The sequence below is a fragment of the Drosophila hydei genome, unplaced genomic scaffold, assembly GCF_003285905.1.
Source record: "Drosophila hydei strain 15085-1641.00,03,60 unplaced genomic scaffold, DhydRS2 tig00000001-arrow-pilon, whole genome shotgun sequence".
NCBI classification, from domain to species: Eukaryota; Metazoa; Arthropoda; class Insecta; order Diptera; family Drosophilidae; genus Drosophila; species Drosophila hydei.
Window position 1 is genome coordinate 11,158,551 of NW_022045643.1, and position 19,454 is coordinate 11,178,004.

Consider the following 19,454-nt stretch of genomic DNA (forward strand, 5'->3'; position numbering starts at 1 on the left):
GAGTCGCTTTCTTAGCGAATCAGCTTTTCATATATTTAATGATATGACGCAGAAACTATTTGCATTTTTCGATTTTAATAAATTAAAATTTCAATTTAATTTGAAGTTTTATAGAAATAAATAAATAAGGGTAAAAACTTTGAGCGAAATTACAATTGACTGTTCTTAACAGGCTAGAGGTCATAGATTAGTCATAAAATATAATGAATTAACGTTTAAACAGAAAAAACAGGATCAGGTTTGTCATTTTGTCATAAGGCCCAGAGTCTGTTGGAAACAAGAGACTTAAGATCAAGGATCGGCAATGATCATACAATTCATTTTGTGATTTTGTTTACAATTCTGGGGTACTGGCTGACGTAGTTACGTAACTCATTAGAGATTGTTCGCTTACCAGTAAAATCTGTTGGAAACAAGAGATTTAACGATCGTTGATCGAGACTAATCATTCAATAATTTCATTCTTCAATGTCTTTGATTTACAATTGGTTTACTAAACTCTAAGCTAAGCAGCACATTTGTGCATATCAAAAGTGTTACAAATAATATATATATATATATATATAATTTATATATATAGAGAACAAATCCTAGGCCTGTCAATGTTGACCTGCAGCTTGCATCTACACTCGAAGATTGCAGATCATTGGATCATCAGTGGCAGTTTCTGTTCCGATTCTATTATCAGCTAATGACGACTTATTGAAATGCCAATCAGCAACTAAATCAGACCTTAGCTGAGAGTTCATTAAACTAGCCACAACAATTTTCTTGCTGCTGATAAGGTCTGATTTGGTATCACGAGTTTATTACCCTCGGGCAGTGCACAAAAATAAACAGAAAGCAATTTTCATTAGGGATAATTAGAGTTAATGATTGAAACTAAGTGAAACAAAGTAAGAGCTAACGTTTAAATACCAAATTTCAGTCAGCAGCTACAATGTGTATTACGTATCAGATTGAAATTTGTTGTGTTGCTGCTGTTGTTGTTGCTGTTGCTGTTGCTGTTGCTATAGTTGTTGCTGTTGGTGTTGCAGTTGTAGCCATGGCAACCAATTTGCTTGGTGTGGTCAATGGATATTGTTCAAAGTTCGTTCTACAATTCTTTTGGCCATTTCGTATTTGACTAATGAGAATAAATTGAAGCTGCCAGCCAGGCGAAGAGTCCAGCTTGAAGCACCGTTTCGGATAATCTCTTAGCCCTCTCAAATGGAGGGCTGGCCAGCCCTCAATTGGTCAATTGGTTTGCTTGCCGCCTAAAAGAGCGTAAAATGTAATTGTTGTTATATCACTCCGATCTGATGTGGCTGATGGACTGCGCCTGCTGTCGGGGGAAGCCGCATAAATTACAAAACACCGACAGTCGACAGTCGACAGTCGACAGCCGCCATCAACCAAAAAAGGAACAAAGGCCCAAAAGCAACAACGCGTCTAAAGCGGCTTTAGCCAGGCGAAACAAACAAAACTAACAACAGCAACAATAACAACAACTGACACATGTGTGTGTGTGTGTGTGTTAGGTGCGTAGAACATGGCACACAAAATGGAAACACACAATGGCTAAGCGAACAAAGCTAAAAACAAAAAGAAGAAGCACAAATTCTAGAGTAGCAAACAATTAATGGCCCTGTGGGGTTTCATCGGGCTATCGCTTTGGAGTTTCATTCCTGTTTGTTATTTAGGTCTCTATACAAGCACAGTCTCTATGCATATGTGTCTCTATATATGGTATATATACATGTACGATTGCTAGTGTTTGGCTGATATTATTATTGATATATGCTACGTACATACATGAAAACATAAGAAATTATTAAGACATAAGCACTTGATTGAAAGGCAGGAATTTGTGAGAACTGCAGAGAAAGGCTTGCAGCAGAAATACAGCGGAACCTTTAGATATACATAAATAAATAAATATATATGTTTATACAAGAAATTAAAGCATATTTTAAATGAATTATGACAAACATCTTTTAAAGCAGCTTTCTGTTCTCTTAATTTGCATGAATTCATGGATTATTTCTTGTGATTTCTGAAATTGAAATTACTATTCTCAGCACTTAAAAAAGGCTTAAAATCATATTGGCTTCAGTTACATATGCCGATCGATCACTGCTATTGAAAAACATCAATTCATGCTCCCATTTTGATGCATTAGCCCGAATACTCCACATGAGGAAACCCTATAAAAAGTACCTTGAAAAGCGTGTCATATACATTTATCAAAAAGCGGAACCAAATAAAGGAAAACTATAAATAAAAAAGAATAATCAGCGCTGTAACTCGCATTACACTGAATATTCACGAAATTTCCATTAACAACAGTACATTAAATCCTCAAAAAACAGAGAGAGGGAACACAGGCAACATAAAAACAAACAAACACACACTCACACACGCACACACACATACGTATATTAACTGCTGGTCTCCTGTAAACAAAAGAAATTACTTTATATGTAACGTCAAAGTGTTTTTATGTGTGTTGGCAACACTTTATCCAACACCCGCATGCACCCTAAACAACTCGCCGGCAAAATGCAAAAAGGACTCGTGCTCGGTGTCTCTGTCTCGATTTGCAGCACCTACCCCCGGCCCTGGCTGTTCCACGCCACGCCACGCCAAGCCACGCCACCCGCTCGGTCTGCCCGTCAGTCTAGCCACCCGTCTTTGGCCATGTCCATTTGTCTGCTGAATGGCGACTGCCAGCAGTGGAGCCAGCAACAACAGCGCGCTGCTGGCGCCACATACAAATACACACACACACACACACACTTACACACACACACATACACTTTCGTGTTTCATTGCCGTATGAGTAATTTTTCAGGCGAGTCGTCGAAAAGCCGCATTGTTTTGGCCAGCGCCCGCTCAATACTCACACATACCATTACACACAGTTGCACACACACAAGCACACACACACACGCACACTTACACACGCGCACTTATGCATTTTAAAGTAATTTTAACTGTTTTTCTTCCTTTTCATTCTCCCTCTTTTTTTTGGCTTTTGTTCAGGTACCGACGTCTGGGAAAGCTTTTGCGCTGCTTCACGTCATTTTTCATTTTACGTCATCGCCCTTAAATAGCGGAGTGCACGGCGGAAGCGGGCGTGTTCTACGTGAAGCCCAAAATAATGTAGAACAATTGTCAAGCTCTTAAATATTGATAGATGGCCGCAAAAAGGCAACTATTTATGTTTACATAAATTCTACAAACTGAGCATGAATTAGGCGAGAACGAAGTGTGGAGAAGTGAGCGCCAAACTCTGTAGAAGCTATAAATAATCTTAATTAGCATTAACAGGCGACGAAAGAAGAAGAAGAGGAAGCCATGTTTGCCTGCCAACGGTCTTTGAAGTGTGCACAGCGTAAAGTGACACGAAGACCCTTCTATGAAATCCACTTTAAAGTTAATTAAAGCTCAGCTCAATATCTAACAACTCTTCGAAATTACCAAAGGTTTAGTGCTACAATATTTAGAGTTTGTCCGGAATAAGCTCGCTGACAGACTAAACTAAACCGTGAAATCGCTAAACTAAATAGATAAAATTGATTTATTATTTTGATAATTGATAAAAATTTATAAAATTATTTATAAATTATCTACATTATCTATATTTGTTATATTATCAATAAAAGCTATATATTTATTTTTGTATATATTCATATAGGTATTTTTATAATGCAAGGCAATCTGCAGGGTATTTATCAGTCGGACATTGCTTCCATTGCATTCAGTCTCAGTAAAAGCGCAAAATGTATTAAGGACATTTGGATATAAAACAAAGGACACAGTTAATATTCTTGCGAAAATTTAATTTTATTTTGTACCCAAGAATAAATCAAATATAAAAGGACACTTTTAAAGGACTTCCAGCATGGTAAACAAATATCAGGACTTTAGAGAAAATGAATAAAAAACGAAATAAGCAGAAAAAGGAGATCAATATAAAAATAGAAATAAATTTTTCCAGATTTTAAGATCAAATATCTATATGTATTTTCGAACCGAGTAATCCTAGCATTAAATAAAACTGAATTATAGTTAAGAAACTAAATACAAAGCCGGAATATCACTAAATAAATTAAGAGAATATGCCAGAGGTCATACAATTAGCTGGCGTCCTGTCTGGCCACAGTGGCTGGGTGACTCAGGTGGCGCCCCATCCGTATGATCCGGATCTGTTGGTCTCCTCGTCAAGGGATAAGACCATCATTGTGTGGCGCTTGACGCGCGAGAGCCAGAACAACTATGGCTACACGCTGAAGCGAAATTATGGCCACTCGCATTTCATCAGCGACGTGGTGCTCTCATCTGACGGCAACTTTGCGCTGTCCGGCTCGTGGGATCGCACCATTCGACTGTGGGATCTGACTGCTAGCGCCACAACGCATCGGTTTGAGGGACATGCCAAGGATGTGCTGTCCGTGGCCTTTTCGCCGGACAACCGCCAAATAGTCTCCGGCTCACGCGACCGCACCATCAAGCTGTGGAACACGCTGGCCGATTGCAAGTACACCATTACGGATGATTGCCACACCGATTGGATATCGTGTGTGCGCTTCTCGCCCAAGCACTCTAATCCCCTAATCGTCTCGTGCGGCTGGGATCGTACGGTTAAGGTGTGGGATTTGACCCACTGTAAGTTACGTAACAATCACCACGGTCACACTGGCTATCTCTCGACGGTGGCCGTCTCGCCGGATGGCTCGCTGTGCACGTCGGGCGGCAAGGACGCTAAGGTGCTGTTCTGGGATTTGAGTGATGGACGCAATCTGTATCCGCTGGACCATCATGACGTGGTCAATGCCATGTCCTTTTCGCCCTGTCGCTATTGGCTTTGTGTGGCCTGCGGCTCATCAATAATTGTCTGGGACTTGGCATCGAAAAAGGCAGCATTCGATCTCTGGCTTGAGGATGTACCGCCTACGGCGAAGGGTGATCTGCCGCAATGCCTGTCGCTGGCCTGGTCCATCGACGGCCAAACTCTCTTTGCCGGCTACTCCGACAACAAGATACGCGCCTGGCAGGTGCTTACCGGCCAATAACATTCAAACCCCACCCACACTCACTCCTTGGTCTTCAGTAACATTGTAACATTCAATAACCAACTAGCTGATTTGTTTATTCTATGTTAAGGGACAGCACACGGGCTACGAAACGAAATCAAATAAATTCAATCTGATTTATCTTCTCTTATGCCTAAGTATTTGTAAGTATCAAATGGAAGCCGTAAAAAGTTACGCGAAGACCATCCTGGGAACCATCTTAGATCTCAGATCTCTACAATGAACTAAACCAGATTTATCTTATATCTTCCTTCTTTTTTGCTGATTCGCTGTCAATATTTGATTAACAATCCCCACTCGGAAACCACTTATAACGCTTATTTCCTTGAGCGGCAGAAGTGCCAAATCATGACTTTCAGATACAACTGGAGATAGGATTGTGCACGATGACAAAATGGGGTTCAGTTCGGTATGTGGAAATGTCTTAGAGCTGCTCGAACGTGTGACAACTGGGGCAATCCCAAGATGCCAAAGCCCGATACAAACGGGACTAGGAGAAGCGCAAAACTATATATATGTACATAAGCACATATGCATGTATATGCAAAAAAAAAACATGAATTCGATTTGGTTGCGGACAGATTAATAGCAAATGCCGTGGCAGTAGGCAGGCACTTGGATGTGTGGGTGGAAGCTGTCAACAAATCCGCAACAACAAACCGCAATCGCAATCACATTTATTTATTTATTTTTATGTTAACAGTTGGCAGCTTCCTCATTTGTGCCCAACGCAGCACAAAAGCTGACAGGCGACATATTAAGCATCTCTGGGCGATAGGACGGGGCAGGACGGGACAGGACGAGGCGGAACTAGAAAGGGTCGAGGTCATCTTAATGATTAATACGACTGTGGATACGCATGTGCGAGTCCATACATATATGCGTATATGGGCCAAAACTAGCTGTACCCTATTCAATTGGGTATATTCGCACCTGCCGCAGAAAACAATGTGTGTGAGTGCGGATGCAACAGAATCATATTCCCTTATACATACACCATGACCCTGGCTACGCAAAGTCCATACACGAGTCATAAGTGCGTACAGATGTATGTATTGCTCTAAGCATATATGTAATTATGCATGTACCTATGTGCAGTGCTTGACACTACTTTTACAGCGCACATACCTACATATACACACGCACATGCGAGTGTGTCGCTACGTGAAGGACTTTTAAAATCGACCACTAACTACGCCTTTGGCGCTGTGCGCGCAAGCGAGCTGGCAATATTAACAGCACCGCTGAGCAACGCGTACAGCTCGCTCACACAGAGAGCACTGTTAACGTGTCGTGAGTGGTGGTGGCGGGGGCAGTGAGCGAATCATCGGCTATGTTCGTGTTGCCAGCGTAGTATACTCGCAAGCGTAAAAATGTGTAAAACTCGACTCTCTGATGAATGAGATTAACCGTTACACACAGACGCACACGTACAGACACAGACACATGCACACACATGCAAGTGCCGCACTGAAACCAAGCAACCCCCTGGCACAGGCGCACACGATAAACGGCTACAACTACAACGACAACCCTCAACAACGACAAAGCACTTGCTGCTGCTCCTGCTGCTGCTGCCGCTGCCGCTGTCGTTGCCGTTGTCGTTGCCTCTGCTGCTGCTGCAGGGCATTGTGTGTGTGGCAGGAGGGTTTGTGTGGTGCTTTTACTCGCTACTTTCTCGATTAACTTTTACTACACTGCCAGCAATTTTTTTATGTTAGTTCGCTGTGCTAATGTTGTTGTTGTTATTGTTACTGCCGCTTGCCGTATTTTTGGATCTGGCTAACTTATAATAAAAGTAGCTGCAGGCAAGCATTTTACCTGTGCGGATGGCGCCTAAGTTCACGCCCGTTGACTAATGTAGACTTTTTTTGATACTCACACTAAATATAACGGCAAATGCGTTGGTTCGTCTCACACTGGGCTTTCGCTGTTGTTTTCTTGAACTTAGAAAAGTTGTATTTGGTTTTTGTCCGTTGCCCTTGTATTTATTAATGCACATTCCTATTTAGAGTTTCACATTTGACAGGACACACACTAAGTAACTCCACTTCGTGGCGCTTTTAATGCTTTGCACTCTTCCGTCTAAGCTTCTCAACGCTGACACTGCGACTGTGACTGCGACTGCGATTACTCGTCACTAGCCCCAATAACCGCTCAGTTAACATTATACAGTGATGATTAAGTTGGCAGTCCACTGTTAAGTTTATCGATTGAATGTTGTAGTGTTGTGCGAGCGAGATGACGCTACAGCTTTAGAACCGATGCCTGAAAATGGCAGCACGTCAATGTTAACTTTGTCGTTAACCTATGTGAAACGGTACATTTTTAACATTTGCTCCTCATTTCACTCATTTGCACTTCGATAACAATCACTGCCAAATTCTCGTTCACAAATTGAGAACTTTAAATTCTCTCCTAGTGCGAAAGCGAATACAAAAACCAACTGCGACCTTTGCTTGCATTCTGACAATAGCCGGCATTGACGCCGCCAAGAGGCCAACCAACCACCATCAAGAACGTCAGATGGACGCACCCCATAAGCCGCTCCGGCTCTCTCTCTCTCTCTCTGCCTCCCTCTCTCTCTATCTTGCTCTCTCTCTCTTTCTTTCTGGTTTCTCTATTATGTGCCCACTGTCTCTAGCATTTGTAATACTGTTTTACTGTACTCAAGCTTTTGGCGCCTAATTCGCAAATAAACTCTTATAGCGCTGCCTAACCTAACAATGTCAATTGGGGTCAGTCATGAAGGCATCATAATATTCTCCACTAACTATATGATATATACATACATATATGAAGAATACGACAACAACGGTTGGCGCTTTTTTGTCTTTTAAAATGTCCTTGTAATGTTGCGGCAGCCAGTCACTCTGACAAGGGTTTGTTCCGGGGTGGCTCTTGATGAGGTGTCGGCACTTCTTATCACTTGGCATATGTAACTCGAATCGTTGTGCGTTTAAAATGTCTGGCCAGAGTTTTGTCACGTGAATTGCCCTGAAACAAAATCGATTTCATGCTGGCCTCCTCCCTCCGCTCCTTAGTTGGCAGTTGTTGTTCCATGTCCTGTAATTTGTCGCCACACTTCAAGGACTCGTCCCCAGCAACATACGCCGTGTTGTCTGCCAGGGAGTCTGCAAGTTTCTTGGTAGAAAATTGAATTAATCAAGATGTTGCTGATTCGATTAGTGTTTACCACAACGAACAGACTGAAAAATAAATTTCTATACGTTGCGAGCATAAATCCCATCATGTTAGAATATGATTTATTACCGTGAAATACAATACTAAAGTTGGAATACGCTTTCGATTATCGTATATATAACACCCTAACCAAATCTATAAAATATATAGGCTTACATAACTAGACGCCAGCTAATTCATATCCAAATTGTAAAACCCTACACCTTTTATATACATTTACTGTTGTTAGACACATTAAAGCCTCGTTCACTTAATTATCGTAGTTGTCCAAGTACTTCTGGGCACAGACCCCTCGATTGAGGTCGAAGCTTTTTCCAGGGTCACAGAAGTGGGTAACTGGAGTTCCGTTTCTGCAGACGTAATACTTATTATGGAGCATCGAGTCTCGCATAGTGGTTCCTTCGCTTCTATTGATACAATTGACCGATGTGTCTGTAATATCAGAAGCGCTTGAGCTGGGTGGGTTATCGATGGAACAGTGCACGCGACTGGGATAATTGCAATATCCTATCTCTGTATCAATATAGAGACCCTTAGGACACTCTCTGGCAATGGCACTTCCATTGGAGCAGACATAAAATTTGCTACATGACCTCGGATGCCTAAGATAAACGCCATTTGAGTATAAGCTACAATCTGGAATTGGCGTATCATCCGGCTCGGATAGGGAATTATTGCTCGGACTTGAAGGCTTATTTGGAGCTAGGCTATATTCTTTGTCGCTGTTTGTGCAGTCCACCAGGCTGGGGAAATTGCAGATTTTCTTTTTGATGTCGAAATAAAGAACATTCGGACAGCTGTGTGGTACAGCTCGTCCGTTGGAACACACATAGAACTTAGAGCAAAGATTTTGATCTCTTATAAAAGCACCATTGGGTAACAAGCTGCATTCCAAGTCCTCCTTGTCTTCCAAAGGCACAATAGTTTTATCTTCTCTGGCCACAATCTCTAAGTTCTTTAACGCTAATGGGTCCTTTGATAGATCAGTTTTCGTTGAAGACATAAGGTGTTTGATATACCTCAAAGCCTCTTCTGCAGATGGTTTGCCTGGCTCTTTCCACCGATTCGTTTTCGTTGAATGTAATACTTTTTCGTTGGCCGTTTTTGTTGGTACCGTATTTAAAGGTGGCTTGGTTTTGTGTTCCTCTGTGATTAACGTATTCTTTGAGAGATTTGCATTCGACTTTGGCTTAGGACTTGCAACTACGGATGATTTGTTTTGCTCCTGCTTTGCTCCAGATGTATTCTTTGAAGGAACAGCAGTCGTTGAAGATGGTGCTTCTAGTTTAGTTAGCTCCTGCTTTGCTTTTGGTGGGTCCTTTGAGGGACCTGTTTTCGTCGAAGGTAATGGCGCTTCCAGCTTAGGTACTTCCTGCTTTGCTTTTGCTGTGTCCTTTGAAGCGTCCATTTTCGCCGAAGGTAATGGCGCTTCCAGTTTAGGTATCTCCTGCTTAGCCTTTGGTGTATCCTTTGAGGGATCCGTTTTCGTCGACGGTAATGGCGCTTCCAGCTTAGGTACTTCCTGCTTTGCTTTTGCTGTGTCCTTTGAAGCGTCCATTTTCGCCGAAGGTAATGGCGCTTCCAGTTTAGGTATCTCCTGCTTAGCCTTTGGTGTATCCTTTGAGGGATCCGTTTTCGTCGACGGTAATGGCGCTTCCAGTTTAGGTATCTCCTGCTTTGCCTTTGGTGTACCCTTTAAGGGATCTGTTTTCGTCGACGGTAATGGCGCTTCCAGTTTAGGTATCTCCTGCTTTGCCTTTGGTGTACCCTTTGAGGGATTTGTTTTCGTCGACGGTAATGGCGCTTCCAGTTTAGGTATTTCCTGTTTTGCTTTTTGTGTGTCCTTTGAGGGATCCGTTTTCGTCGACGGTAATGGCGCTTCCAGCTTAGGTACTTCCTGCTTTGCTTTTGCTGTGTCCTTTGAAGTATCCATTTTCGCCGAAGGTAATGGCGCTTCCAGTTTAGGTACCTCCTGTTTAGCCTTTGGTGTATCCTTTGAGGGATCCGTTTTCGTCGACGGTAATGGCGCTTCCAGTTTAGGTATCTCCTGCTTTGCCTTTGGTGTACCCTTTGAGGGATTTGTTTTCGTCGACGGTAATGGCGCTTCCAGTTTGGGTACCTCCTGTTTAGCCTTTGGTGTATCCTTTGAGGGATCCGTTTTCGTTGACGGTAATGGCGCTTCCAGTTTGGGTACCTCCTGTTTAGCCTTTGGTGAATCCTTTGAGGGATCCGTTTTCGTTGACGGTAATGGCGCTTCCAGTTTAGGTATCTCCTGCTTTGCCTTTGGTGTACCCTTTAAGGGATCTGTTTTCGTCGACGGTAATGGCGCTTCCAGTTTAGGTATCTCCTGCTTTGCCTTTGGTGTACCCTTTAAGGGATCTGTTTTCGTTGACGGTAATGGCGCTTCCAGTTTAGGTATCTCCTGCTTTGCCTTTGGTGTACCCTTTGAGGGATTTGTTTTCGTCGACGGTAATGGCGCTTCCAGTTTAGGTACTTCCTGCTTAGCCTTTGGTGTATCCTTTGAGGGATCCATTTTCGTCGAAGGCAGTGGCGCTTCCAGTTTAGGTACTTCCTGTTTAGCCACTGGTGGGTCCTTTAAGGTATTAGGGTTGAGTTTTTCAGATTCAGACAGTTTACTTAACTCCTGCTGAGCTTTTGGTGTATCCTTTGAGATATCCGTTTTCTTCGACGATAATGGCGCTTCCAGTTTGGGTACTTTTTGCTTTGCTTTTGGTGTGTTCTTTGAGGGATCCGTTTTCATCGAAGGTAATGGCGCTTCCAGTTTAGGTACTTCCTGCTTAGCCTTTGGTGTATCCTTTGAGGGATCCATTTTCGTCGAAGGCAGTGGCGCTTCCAGTTTAGGTACTTCCTGTTTAGCCACTGGTGGGTCCTTTAAGGTATTAGGGCTGAGTTTTTCAGATTCAGACAGTTTACTTAACTCCTGCTGAGCTTTTGGTGTATCCTTTGAGATATCCGTTTTCTTCGACGATAATGGCGCTTCCAGTTTGGGTACTTCCTGCTTTGCTTTTGGTGTGTTCTTTGAGGGATCCGTTTTCATCGAAGGTAATGACGCTTCCAGTTTAGGTACCTCCTGTTTAGCCTTTGGTGTATCCTTTGAAGTATCCATTTTCGACGAAGGTAATGGCGCTTCCACTTTAGTTAGCTCCTGCTTTGCTTTTGGTGTGTCCTTTGAGGGATCCGTCTTCGGCGAAGGTAATGTCGCTTCCAGCTTAGGTACTTCCTGTTTAGCCTTTGGTGTATCCTTTGAGGTATCCGTTTTCTTCGAAGGTAATGGCGCTTCCTTCGAGTTGAGTTTCTCAGATACAGACAGCTTACTTAGCTCCTGCTTTGCTTTTGGTGTGTCCTTTGAGGGATCCGTGTTCGTCGACGGTAATGTCGCTTCCAGCTTAGGTACTTCCTGTTTAGCCTTTGGTGTATCCTTTGAGGTATCCGTTTTCTTCGAAGGTAATGGCGCTTCCTTCGAGTTGAGTTTCTCAGATACAGACAGCTTACTTAGCTCCTGCTTTGCTTTTGGTGTGTTCTTTGAGGGATCCGTTTTCATCGAAGGTAATGACGCTTCCAGTTTAGGTACCTCCTGTTTAGCCTTTGGTGTATCCTTTGAAGTATCCATTTTCGACGAAGGTAATGGCGCTTCCACTTTAGTTAGCTCCTGCTTTGCTTTTGGTGTGTCCTTTGAGGGATCCGTCTTCGGCGAAGGTAATGTCGCTTCCAGCTTAGGTACTTCCTGTTTAGCCTTTGGTGTATCCTTTGAGGTATCCGTTTTCTTCGAAGGTAATGGCGCTTCCTTCGAGTTGAGTTTCTCAGATACAGACAGCTTACTTAGCTCCTGCTTTGCTTTTGGTGTGTCCTTTGAGGGATCCGTGTTCGACGACGGTAATGACGCTTCCAGTTTAGGTATCTCCTGCTTTGCCTTTGGTGTACCCTTTGAGGGATTTGTTTTCGTCGACGGTAATGGCGCTTCCAGTTTGGGTACCTCCTGTTTAGCCTTTGGTGTATCCTTTGAGGGATCCGTTTTCGTTGACGGTAATGGCGCTTCCAGTTTGGGTACCTCCTGTTTAGCCTTTGGTGAATCCTTTGAGGGATCCGTTTTCGTTGACGGTAATGGCGCTTCCAGATTAGGTATCTCCTGCTTTGCCTTTGGTGTACCCTTTAAGGGATCTGTTTTCGTCGACGGTAATGGCGCTTCCAGTTTAGGTATCTCCTGCTTTGCCTTTGGTGTACCCTTTAAGGGATCTGTTTTCGTTGACGGTAATGGCGCTTCCAGTTTAGGTATCTCCTGCTTTGCCTTTGGTGTACCCTTTGAGGGATTTGTTTTCGTCGACGGTAATGGCGCTTCCAGTTTAGGTACTTCCTGCTTAGCCTTTGGTGTATCCTTTGAGGGATCCATTTTCGTCGAAGGCAGTGGCGCTTCCAGTTTAGGTACTTCCTGTTTAGCCACTGGTGGGTCCTTTAAGGTATTAGGGTTGAGTTTTTCAGATTCAGACAGTTTACTTAACTCCTGCTGAGCTTTTGGTGTATCCTTTGAGATATCCGTTTTCTTCGACGATAATGGCGCTTCCAGTTTGGGTACTTTTTGCTTTGCTTTTGGTGTGTTCTTTGAGGGATCCGTTTTCATCGAAGGTAATGGCGCTTCCAGTTTAGGTACTTCCTGCTTAGCCTTTGGTGTATCCTTTGAGGGATCCATTTTCGTCGAAGGCAGTGGCGCTTCCAGTTTAGGTACTTCCTGTTTAGCCACTGGTGGGTCCTTTAAGGTATTAGGGCTGAGTTTTTCAGATTCAGACAGTTTACTTAACTCCTGCTGAGCTTTTGGTGTATCCTTTGAGATATCCGTTTTCTTCGACGATAATGGCGCTTCCAGTTTGGGTACTTCCTGCTTTGCTTTTGGTGTGTTCTTTGAGGGATCCGTTTTCATCGAAGGTAATGACGCTTCCAGTTTAGGTACCTCCTGTTTAGCCTTTGGTGTATCCTTTGAAGTATCCATTTTCGACGAAGGTAATGGCGCTTCCACTTTAGTTAGCTCCTGCTTTGCTTTTGGTGTGTCCTTTGAGGGATCCGTCTTCGGCGAAGGTAATGTCGCTTCCAGCTTAGGTACTTCCTGTTTAGCCTTTGGTGTATCCTTTGAGGTATCCGTTTTCTTCGAAGGTAATGGCGCTTCCTTCGAGTTGAGTTTCTCAGATACAGACAGCTTACTTAGCTCCTGCTTTGCTTTTGGTGTGTCCTTTGAGGGATCCGTGTTCGACGACGGTAATGACGCTTCCAGTTTAGGTATCTCCTGCTTAGCCTTTGGTGTATCCTTTGAGGGATCTATTTTCGTCGACGGTAATGGCGCTTCCAGTTTAGGTACGTCCTGCTTTGCATTTGGTGTGTCCTTTGAGGGATCCGTTTTCGACGAAGGTAATGGCGCTTCCTTCGAGTTCAGTTTCTCAGAATGAACAGGAGTGGATGAAGATGTGTTTTTAAACTTCAGTGTCTCAGCTATAGATAGGTTGCTTTTATCTTTTGACTTATTCGTTATCTTGGAGAGGAATACATCTGTAGTGGACTTCAAAGTCTGATCTACAGCTGGCTTAATTTGCACTTGCTTTGGCTTTGCTGTGTCCGATTCCTTCGACTTCTGTGTTACTGATGGAATGTCCTTCTTTGAGAGATCCGATTTCATTAAGGTTAATACCACTTCCTCAGTTTTCGAGCTCTCAACTACGGAGGGTTTGCTTTGCTTTTGGCTTAAATTGGGTGTGCCTTTTGGAAGATCAGATTTAGTTGAAGATAATTTATTTTCGTTTGAGCTTAGAATCTGAGCAATATGTAGTTTATATTGATCTGACTTTAGTTTCGATATGTCTGTTTTATCAGATACAGATGGTATAGCTTGCACTTGCTCTACTTCTGGCGTGTTCCTTGAGGGAAGGGGTTTCGTTGAGGATAATACCGCTCCCTTAGCTAGTTCGCCTTGACCCTTTGACAGATTTGTTTTCTGCAAGGATAATCCGGATCCCGTAGACGTGAGACTTTCAGATACAGATAGCTTGCTTTGCTCTCGTCTTACTTCTAACGTTTTCTTCGAGGGATTAGATTTCGCTGGGGACATTCCCGTTTCACTAGATTTCGGAGTATCTGATACAGATGACTTGATTTGCTCTAGCTGTGCGGCTCCGGAGACTTGAGTTCCTCTAGAGCTGGTGTTGCTCTGTACGGTGGAAGCAGTTATGGACTTGGAATTGTGAATCACTTTGTTAGAAGAGCTGCTGTCAGATATAGCACCACCAACTTTATCGAGGCTCTCCTTGTGTGTTTTATGTGACTTCGCTCTTCTAACCATATTTGTTAGAAGTGGTTTGAGCTTATGTAAAGGTAAACCGTGTTTAAATGTTGAACTTGCTAACTGGCTATCAGGCAAGGGGAATGGATTTCCATCACCTCTACTTTGGTCATCGTTAATTTTGCAGTCAACAGCATCAGGGAAATTGCAAACTCTCTTCTTTATATCAAAATACAGGTCGACTGGGCAAGATCGTAAAATAGCGCGTCCACTGGCACATACGTAGAACTTACTACACGACTGGGGATGTCTAAGATGTACTCCATTTGGCTGGGAGCTGCAAATATATTCTTCTATGTTAAGTGTGTTTGATAGATCAAGGTCGAAGATATCATCCGCTGGGAATTTTAGTGATTGCGACTCAGTTGTTTCTGACTCTTCTTCTGACTCATCGTCTAGCTCTTCAGTGGTGCGCTTTGATAATTGATCGTCATATATGGAGTTACCTTCATCTAATAATATATCTTTAATTAGTGTCCGCTTTACGCTACTGCCAACAGCATTGTCAGAACTGTATGTCAATAATTTCGGAATGGATATTGATTGCTGTTTCTGGGAGCAATCTACGAGATTGGGTAAATTGCACACATTGTTTATGATATCAAAGTACAGATTTCTGGGACACTTTCGAAGAATGGCTCGTCCATTAGCACAGACATAAAAATTGGCACAGGAATCTGGATCTCTTAGATACACGCCATTCGGAAGAAGGGCACAATACATGTTTTTGTCAGCTTCTGCAGTGGAATCGGTTTCTTCGACTACTGTTGGTATCCATAATATGTTGCCCAATTTCTTAGCACTCTTTTCTACATCAGCTCTAAAGGGCTGCGAGACGACTATGCTTTCAGTAGTCGATGAATCTGTTTCATCACCTTCATCACCTTCATCTGTGGGACTTTCAGAGGTAAATAATGGATCTTCGGAGTCCAAGTCATCGGACCCAGTTTCTCCTGAAGTAGTTTGTAATACTTCTGTGGAACTCTCTGACGAATCACTTTCTTCTGAAGTAGGTGATTCCTCGGAACTAGTACTTAAGCTCTCAGTAGAACTCTCTGGTAGATCACTTTCATCTGAAGTAGCTGATTCCTCTGGCGAATCTGGCGAATCTGGCGAATCAGTTTCTTCTGAAGTAGGTGATTCCTCTGAACTAGTACTTAAGCTCTCAGTAGAACTCTCTGGTAGATCACTTTCATCTGAAGTAGCTGATTCCTCTGGCGAATCTGGCGAATCTGGCGAATCAGTTTCTTCTGAAGTAGGTGATTCCTCGGAACTAGTACTTAAGCTCTCAGTAGAACTCTCTGGTAGATCACTTTCATCTGAAGTAGCTGATTCCTCTGGCGAATCTGGCGAATCAGTTTCTTCCGAAGTAGATAGTTCCTCGGAACTAGTAGTAAAACTCTCTGGCGAATCAGTTTCTTCTGAAGTAGATGATTCCTCGGAACTAGTATTTAAACTCTCAGTAAAACTCTCTGGCGAATCAGTTTCTTCGGAAGTAGATGAGTCCTCGGTACTAGTACTTAAGCTCTCAGTGGTACTGTCTGATGGATCAGTTTCATCTGAAGTCGATGACTCCTCGGATGTTGAAGATGATTCCACGGAACTTGAACTTGAACTTTCAGTAGATATGGAGTCAGAACTAGAACTTGAGCTTTCTGTAGAGAAATCCTCAGTGCTGGAACTGGAACTCTCAGTTGACTCTTCTGAAGTGGAACTTGAGCTGTCAGTAGATGAGTCCTCGGAGCTGGAACTGGAACTCTCAGTCGACTCTTCTGAAGTGGAACTTGAACTTTCAGTAGATGAGTCCTCGGAGCTGGAACTGGAACTCTCAGTCGACTCCTCTGAAGTGGAACTTGAGCTGTCAGTAGATGAGTCCTCTGAGCTGGAACTGGAATTCTCAGTCGACTCTTCTGAAGTGGAACTTGAGCTGTCCGTAGATGAGTCCTCGGAGCTGGAACTAGAGCTCTCAGTCGTCTCCTCAGATGTAGAACTTGAACTGTCGGTAGATGAGTCCTCGGAAGTAGAGCTTGAACTGTCAGTTGACGAGTTCTCAGCAGTGGAGCTGGAACTCTCAGTCGACTCATCTGAAGTGGAACTTGAGCTGTCAGTAGATGAGGATTCGGAACTGGAGCTTGAACTATCGGTAGATGAAGCCTCGGAACTAGAACTTGAGCTTTCAGTAGATGAGGATTCGGAAATGGAACTTGAGCTCTCCGTGGATGAGGCTTCGGAGCTGGAGCTTGAGCTCTCAGTAGATGAGGCTTCGGAACTGGAGCTGGAACTGTCAGTAGATGAACTAGAACTAGAACTTGAGCTCTCAGTAGATAAGGAACTGGAACTTGAGCTCTCCGTGGATGAGGCTTCGGAGCTGGAGCTTGAGTTCTCAGTAGATGAGGCTTCGGAACTAGAACTTGAGCTCTCAGTAGAAGAGCCTTCGGAACTAGAACTTGAGCTCTCCGTAGATAAGGAACTGGAACTTGAACTCTCCGTGGATGAGGCATCGGAACTGGAACTTGAGCTCTCCGTGGATGAGGCTTCAGAACTGGAGCTTGAGCTCTCAGTAGATGAGGCTTCGGAACTAGAACTTGAGCTCTCCGTAGATAAGGAACTGGAACTTGAACTCTCCGTGGATGAGGCATCGGAACTGGAGCTCGAGCTCTCAGTAGATGAGGCTTCGGAACTGGAGCTGGAACTGTCAGTAGATGAACTAGAACTAGAACTTGAGCTCTCAGTAGATAAGGAACTGGAACTTGAGCTCTCCGTGGATGAGGCTTCGGAGCTGGAGCTTGAGCTCTCAGTAGATGAGGCTTCGGAACTAGAACTTGAGCTCTCAGTAGAGGTGGCTTCGGAACTGGAACTTGAGCTCTCCGTAGACATGGAACTGGAACTTGAACTCTCCGTGGATGAGGCTTCGGAGCTGGAGCTTGAGCTCTCCGTGGATGAGGCTTCGGAACTGGAGCTTGAGCTCTCAGTGGAGGAGGCTTCGGAACTGGAACTTGAGCTCTCAGTAGAGGAGGCTTCGGAGCTGGAGCTTGAACTGTCAGTAGATGAAGATTCGGAACTGGAGCTGGAACTGTCAGTAGATGAACTAGAACTAGAACTTGAGCTCTCAGTAGATAAGGAACTGGAACTTGAGCTCTCCGTAGATGAGGCATCGGAACTGGAGCTTGAGCTCTCAGTGGATGAGGCTTCGGAACTGGAACTTGAGCTCTCAGTAGAGGAGGCTACGGAACTAGAGCTAGAACTAGCAGTTGATGAAGCTTCGGAACTAGAACTTGAGCTCTCAGTAGATGCGGCTTCCGAGCTAGAACTTGAGCTTTCAGTAGAGGAGGCCTTGGAACTAGAACTTGAGCTTTCGGTAGGTGTGGCTTCGGAGCTAGAACTTGAGCTTTGAGTAGAACTCTCTGAAGTAACTGGCGAACTAGAGCTTAGCCCTTGAGCAGTCGTGTTTTGAGGAAGTGGGTTAGAAGTGGTTGTAAGTGGCGGTGGCGTAGGCGTTGGTGGACGATAAGGTGGTTTCGGCGGCTTATTCCACAGGGCCCCAAAGATGTTAAAAATAATCGGCCTGTCCATGGTTATGTTTTGATTGATGTTGAACTCATTTCTAACCCCGCTGTTAGCATTTTTGGGTTGAACGCTTGCCAGCTGGAGTTGTGCACAGTTTTGTGTTTGCACATTGAATCGAAAGCCCTCCGCGCAGTTGCTTTTAATCTTTCCCAACAAGCCGAAGCATAAGTAGTATGCATGAGGATCGGCTGGATCAACGGCTTTATATCCAAATTTTTGTCCTGCACATGCATCCAAGGCGAATGCCTGAGGAAACGTCAGTAGACCTATCCATAGGAAGTTCACTAAAACGAAGAGTCTTAGAAACACTTTCTTTCAAAGTTTAATATGCGACTTACCCAATTGCATTTTTAATATTCATCCAGTAAAATGCGACGTGCAATGGCTGTCCCTTTCCTTTTATAGCCAACAGGCAGATGCGCAACAATTAGCTGAAAGGCTTTCCATATTTCGGTAACTGTATCTGACTTTTACAAATTGTTAACAACTATCTGCTGACAACGTAACTATTTTAAATAAATTGAATAAGTGTCGACTAATGTATTCTAATGCTTGTTGCACATCTTCAGAATTCTGACTGGAATACCTGTCCAACACATGTTTCCATGCAATTGATAATGCACATGACATGCTGTCAGCAAGCTTCTCTCCTCACTTTCTTCCTGTTCTGTTCTAATAGAGAACTTGTATGAACTATATTCAGTTTTCTGCGTACTCTAAATACATAATTTGTAAGTATTTAGATCATTCTGTCTCTATCTCGTCTATATATTTCTATATGTGTTCATCTCTTTATCCGCGCTTTTTTATTTCCATTGCAAACATAAAAAGATACTTTATCCTGTAGTTGGATATATATATATATATATAAATATATTAATATATAAATATAGGTTTGTCAATCTGAATGTAATATAATTAATATAATATATAATTATAATAATATAATATAAGACATTATCTGAGTCTCAGCTTCTTTCCCTGTCAATTCGGTTTTTTCTATGGTCGTCTCTTTCGCTGGATATATTTTTCTTTTTCAATTTCTCATTCTCATCTAGTCTCCATGACTCTGACTATCAGTTTTTCTCGCTCCATCTATCACACTTTGATCTCTCTCTTATTCCCTATATCTCTATATATATGTTTATCTCTCTTACTCTTACCACTTTTCAAAACCCAATCTTTTCCTCCTTTAATCTTTTCTCTTTTACAAACTCTCCCCTTACAAAGCGCAGCCTTCACCTTAAACATTTTTAACTTTATTT

General features: G+C 43.2%; 3 protein-coding genes across 11 annotated transcripts in view; 1 reads left to right on the plus strand and 2 right to left on the minus strand.

The window, feature by feature from the left end:
• The window catches only part of LOC111592813, a 35,442-nt gene extending 27,800 nt beyond the window's left edge, over nt 1-7,642 (minus strand). The window contains exon 1 of one of the 3 annotated variants that reach the window (XM_023305224.2): nt 6,961-7,642. The gene's annotated coding sequence lies outside the window, so the exon portion shown is untranslated. Of the gene's footprint in view, nt 1-908; nt 977-6,960 lie in introns of those variants that run through there. The other 2 variants (XM_023305225.2, XM_023305226.2) reach the window with 2 other exon arrangements.
• LOC111592815 (guanine nucleotide-binding protein subunit beta-like protein) lies at nt 4,037-5,187 on the plus strand. The gene has a single exon (XM_023305227.2). It carries the CDS (start codon nt 4,104-4,106, stop codon nt 5,055-5,057), a length of 954 nt encoding a protein of 317 aa, XP_023160995.1. The 5' UTR covers nt 4,037-4,103; the 3' UTR covers nt 5,058-5,187.
• A 655-nt stretch (nt 7,643-8,297) lies between the features above and the next one.
• Nucleotides 8,298-18,546, minus strand: LOC111592777 (serine-rich adhesin for platelets). 7 transcript variants are annotated; one of them, XM_030224266.1, is made up of 6 exons: nt 18,528-18,546; nt 17,207-18,473; nt 13,171-17,032; nt 11,296-13,095; nt 9,715-11,220; nt 8,298-9,564 (listed from the first exon to the last, which is right to left on the minus strand). In XM_030224266.1, the coding sequence occupies exons 1-6, from the start codon at nt 18,535-18,537 to the stop codon at nt 8,533-8,535; spliced, it is 9,477 nt and encodes a 3,158-aa protein (XP_030080126.1). In that variant the 5' UTR covers nt 18,538-18,546; the 3' UTR covers nt 8,298-8,532. The 7 variants fall into 7 exon arrangements, with proteins under 7 accessions (XP_030080126.1, XP_030080119.1, XP_030080114.1 ...); XM_030224259.1 differs by having other exon boundaries at nt 13,171-16,990; nt 17,165-18,473; XM_030224254.1 differs by having other exon boundaries at nt 13,171-17,128; nt 17,165-18,473.
• Between the last annotated feature and the right edge of the window lie 908 nt (nt 18,547-19,454).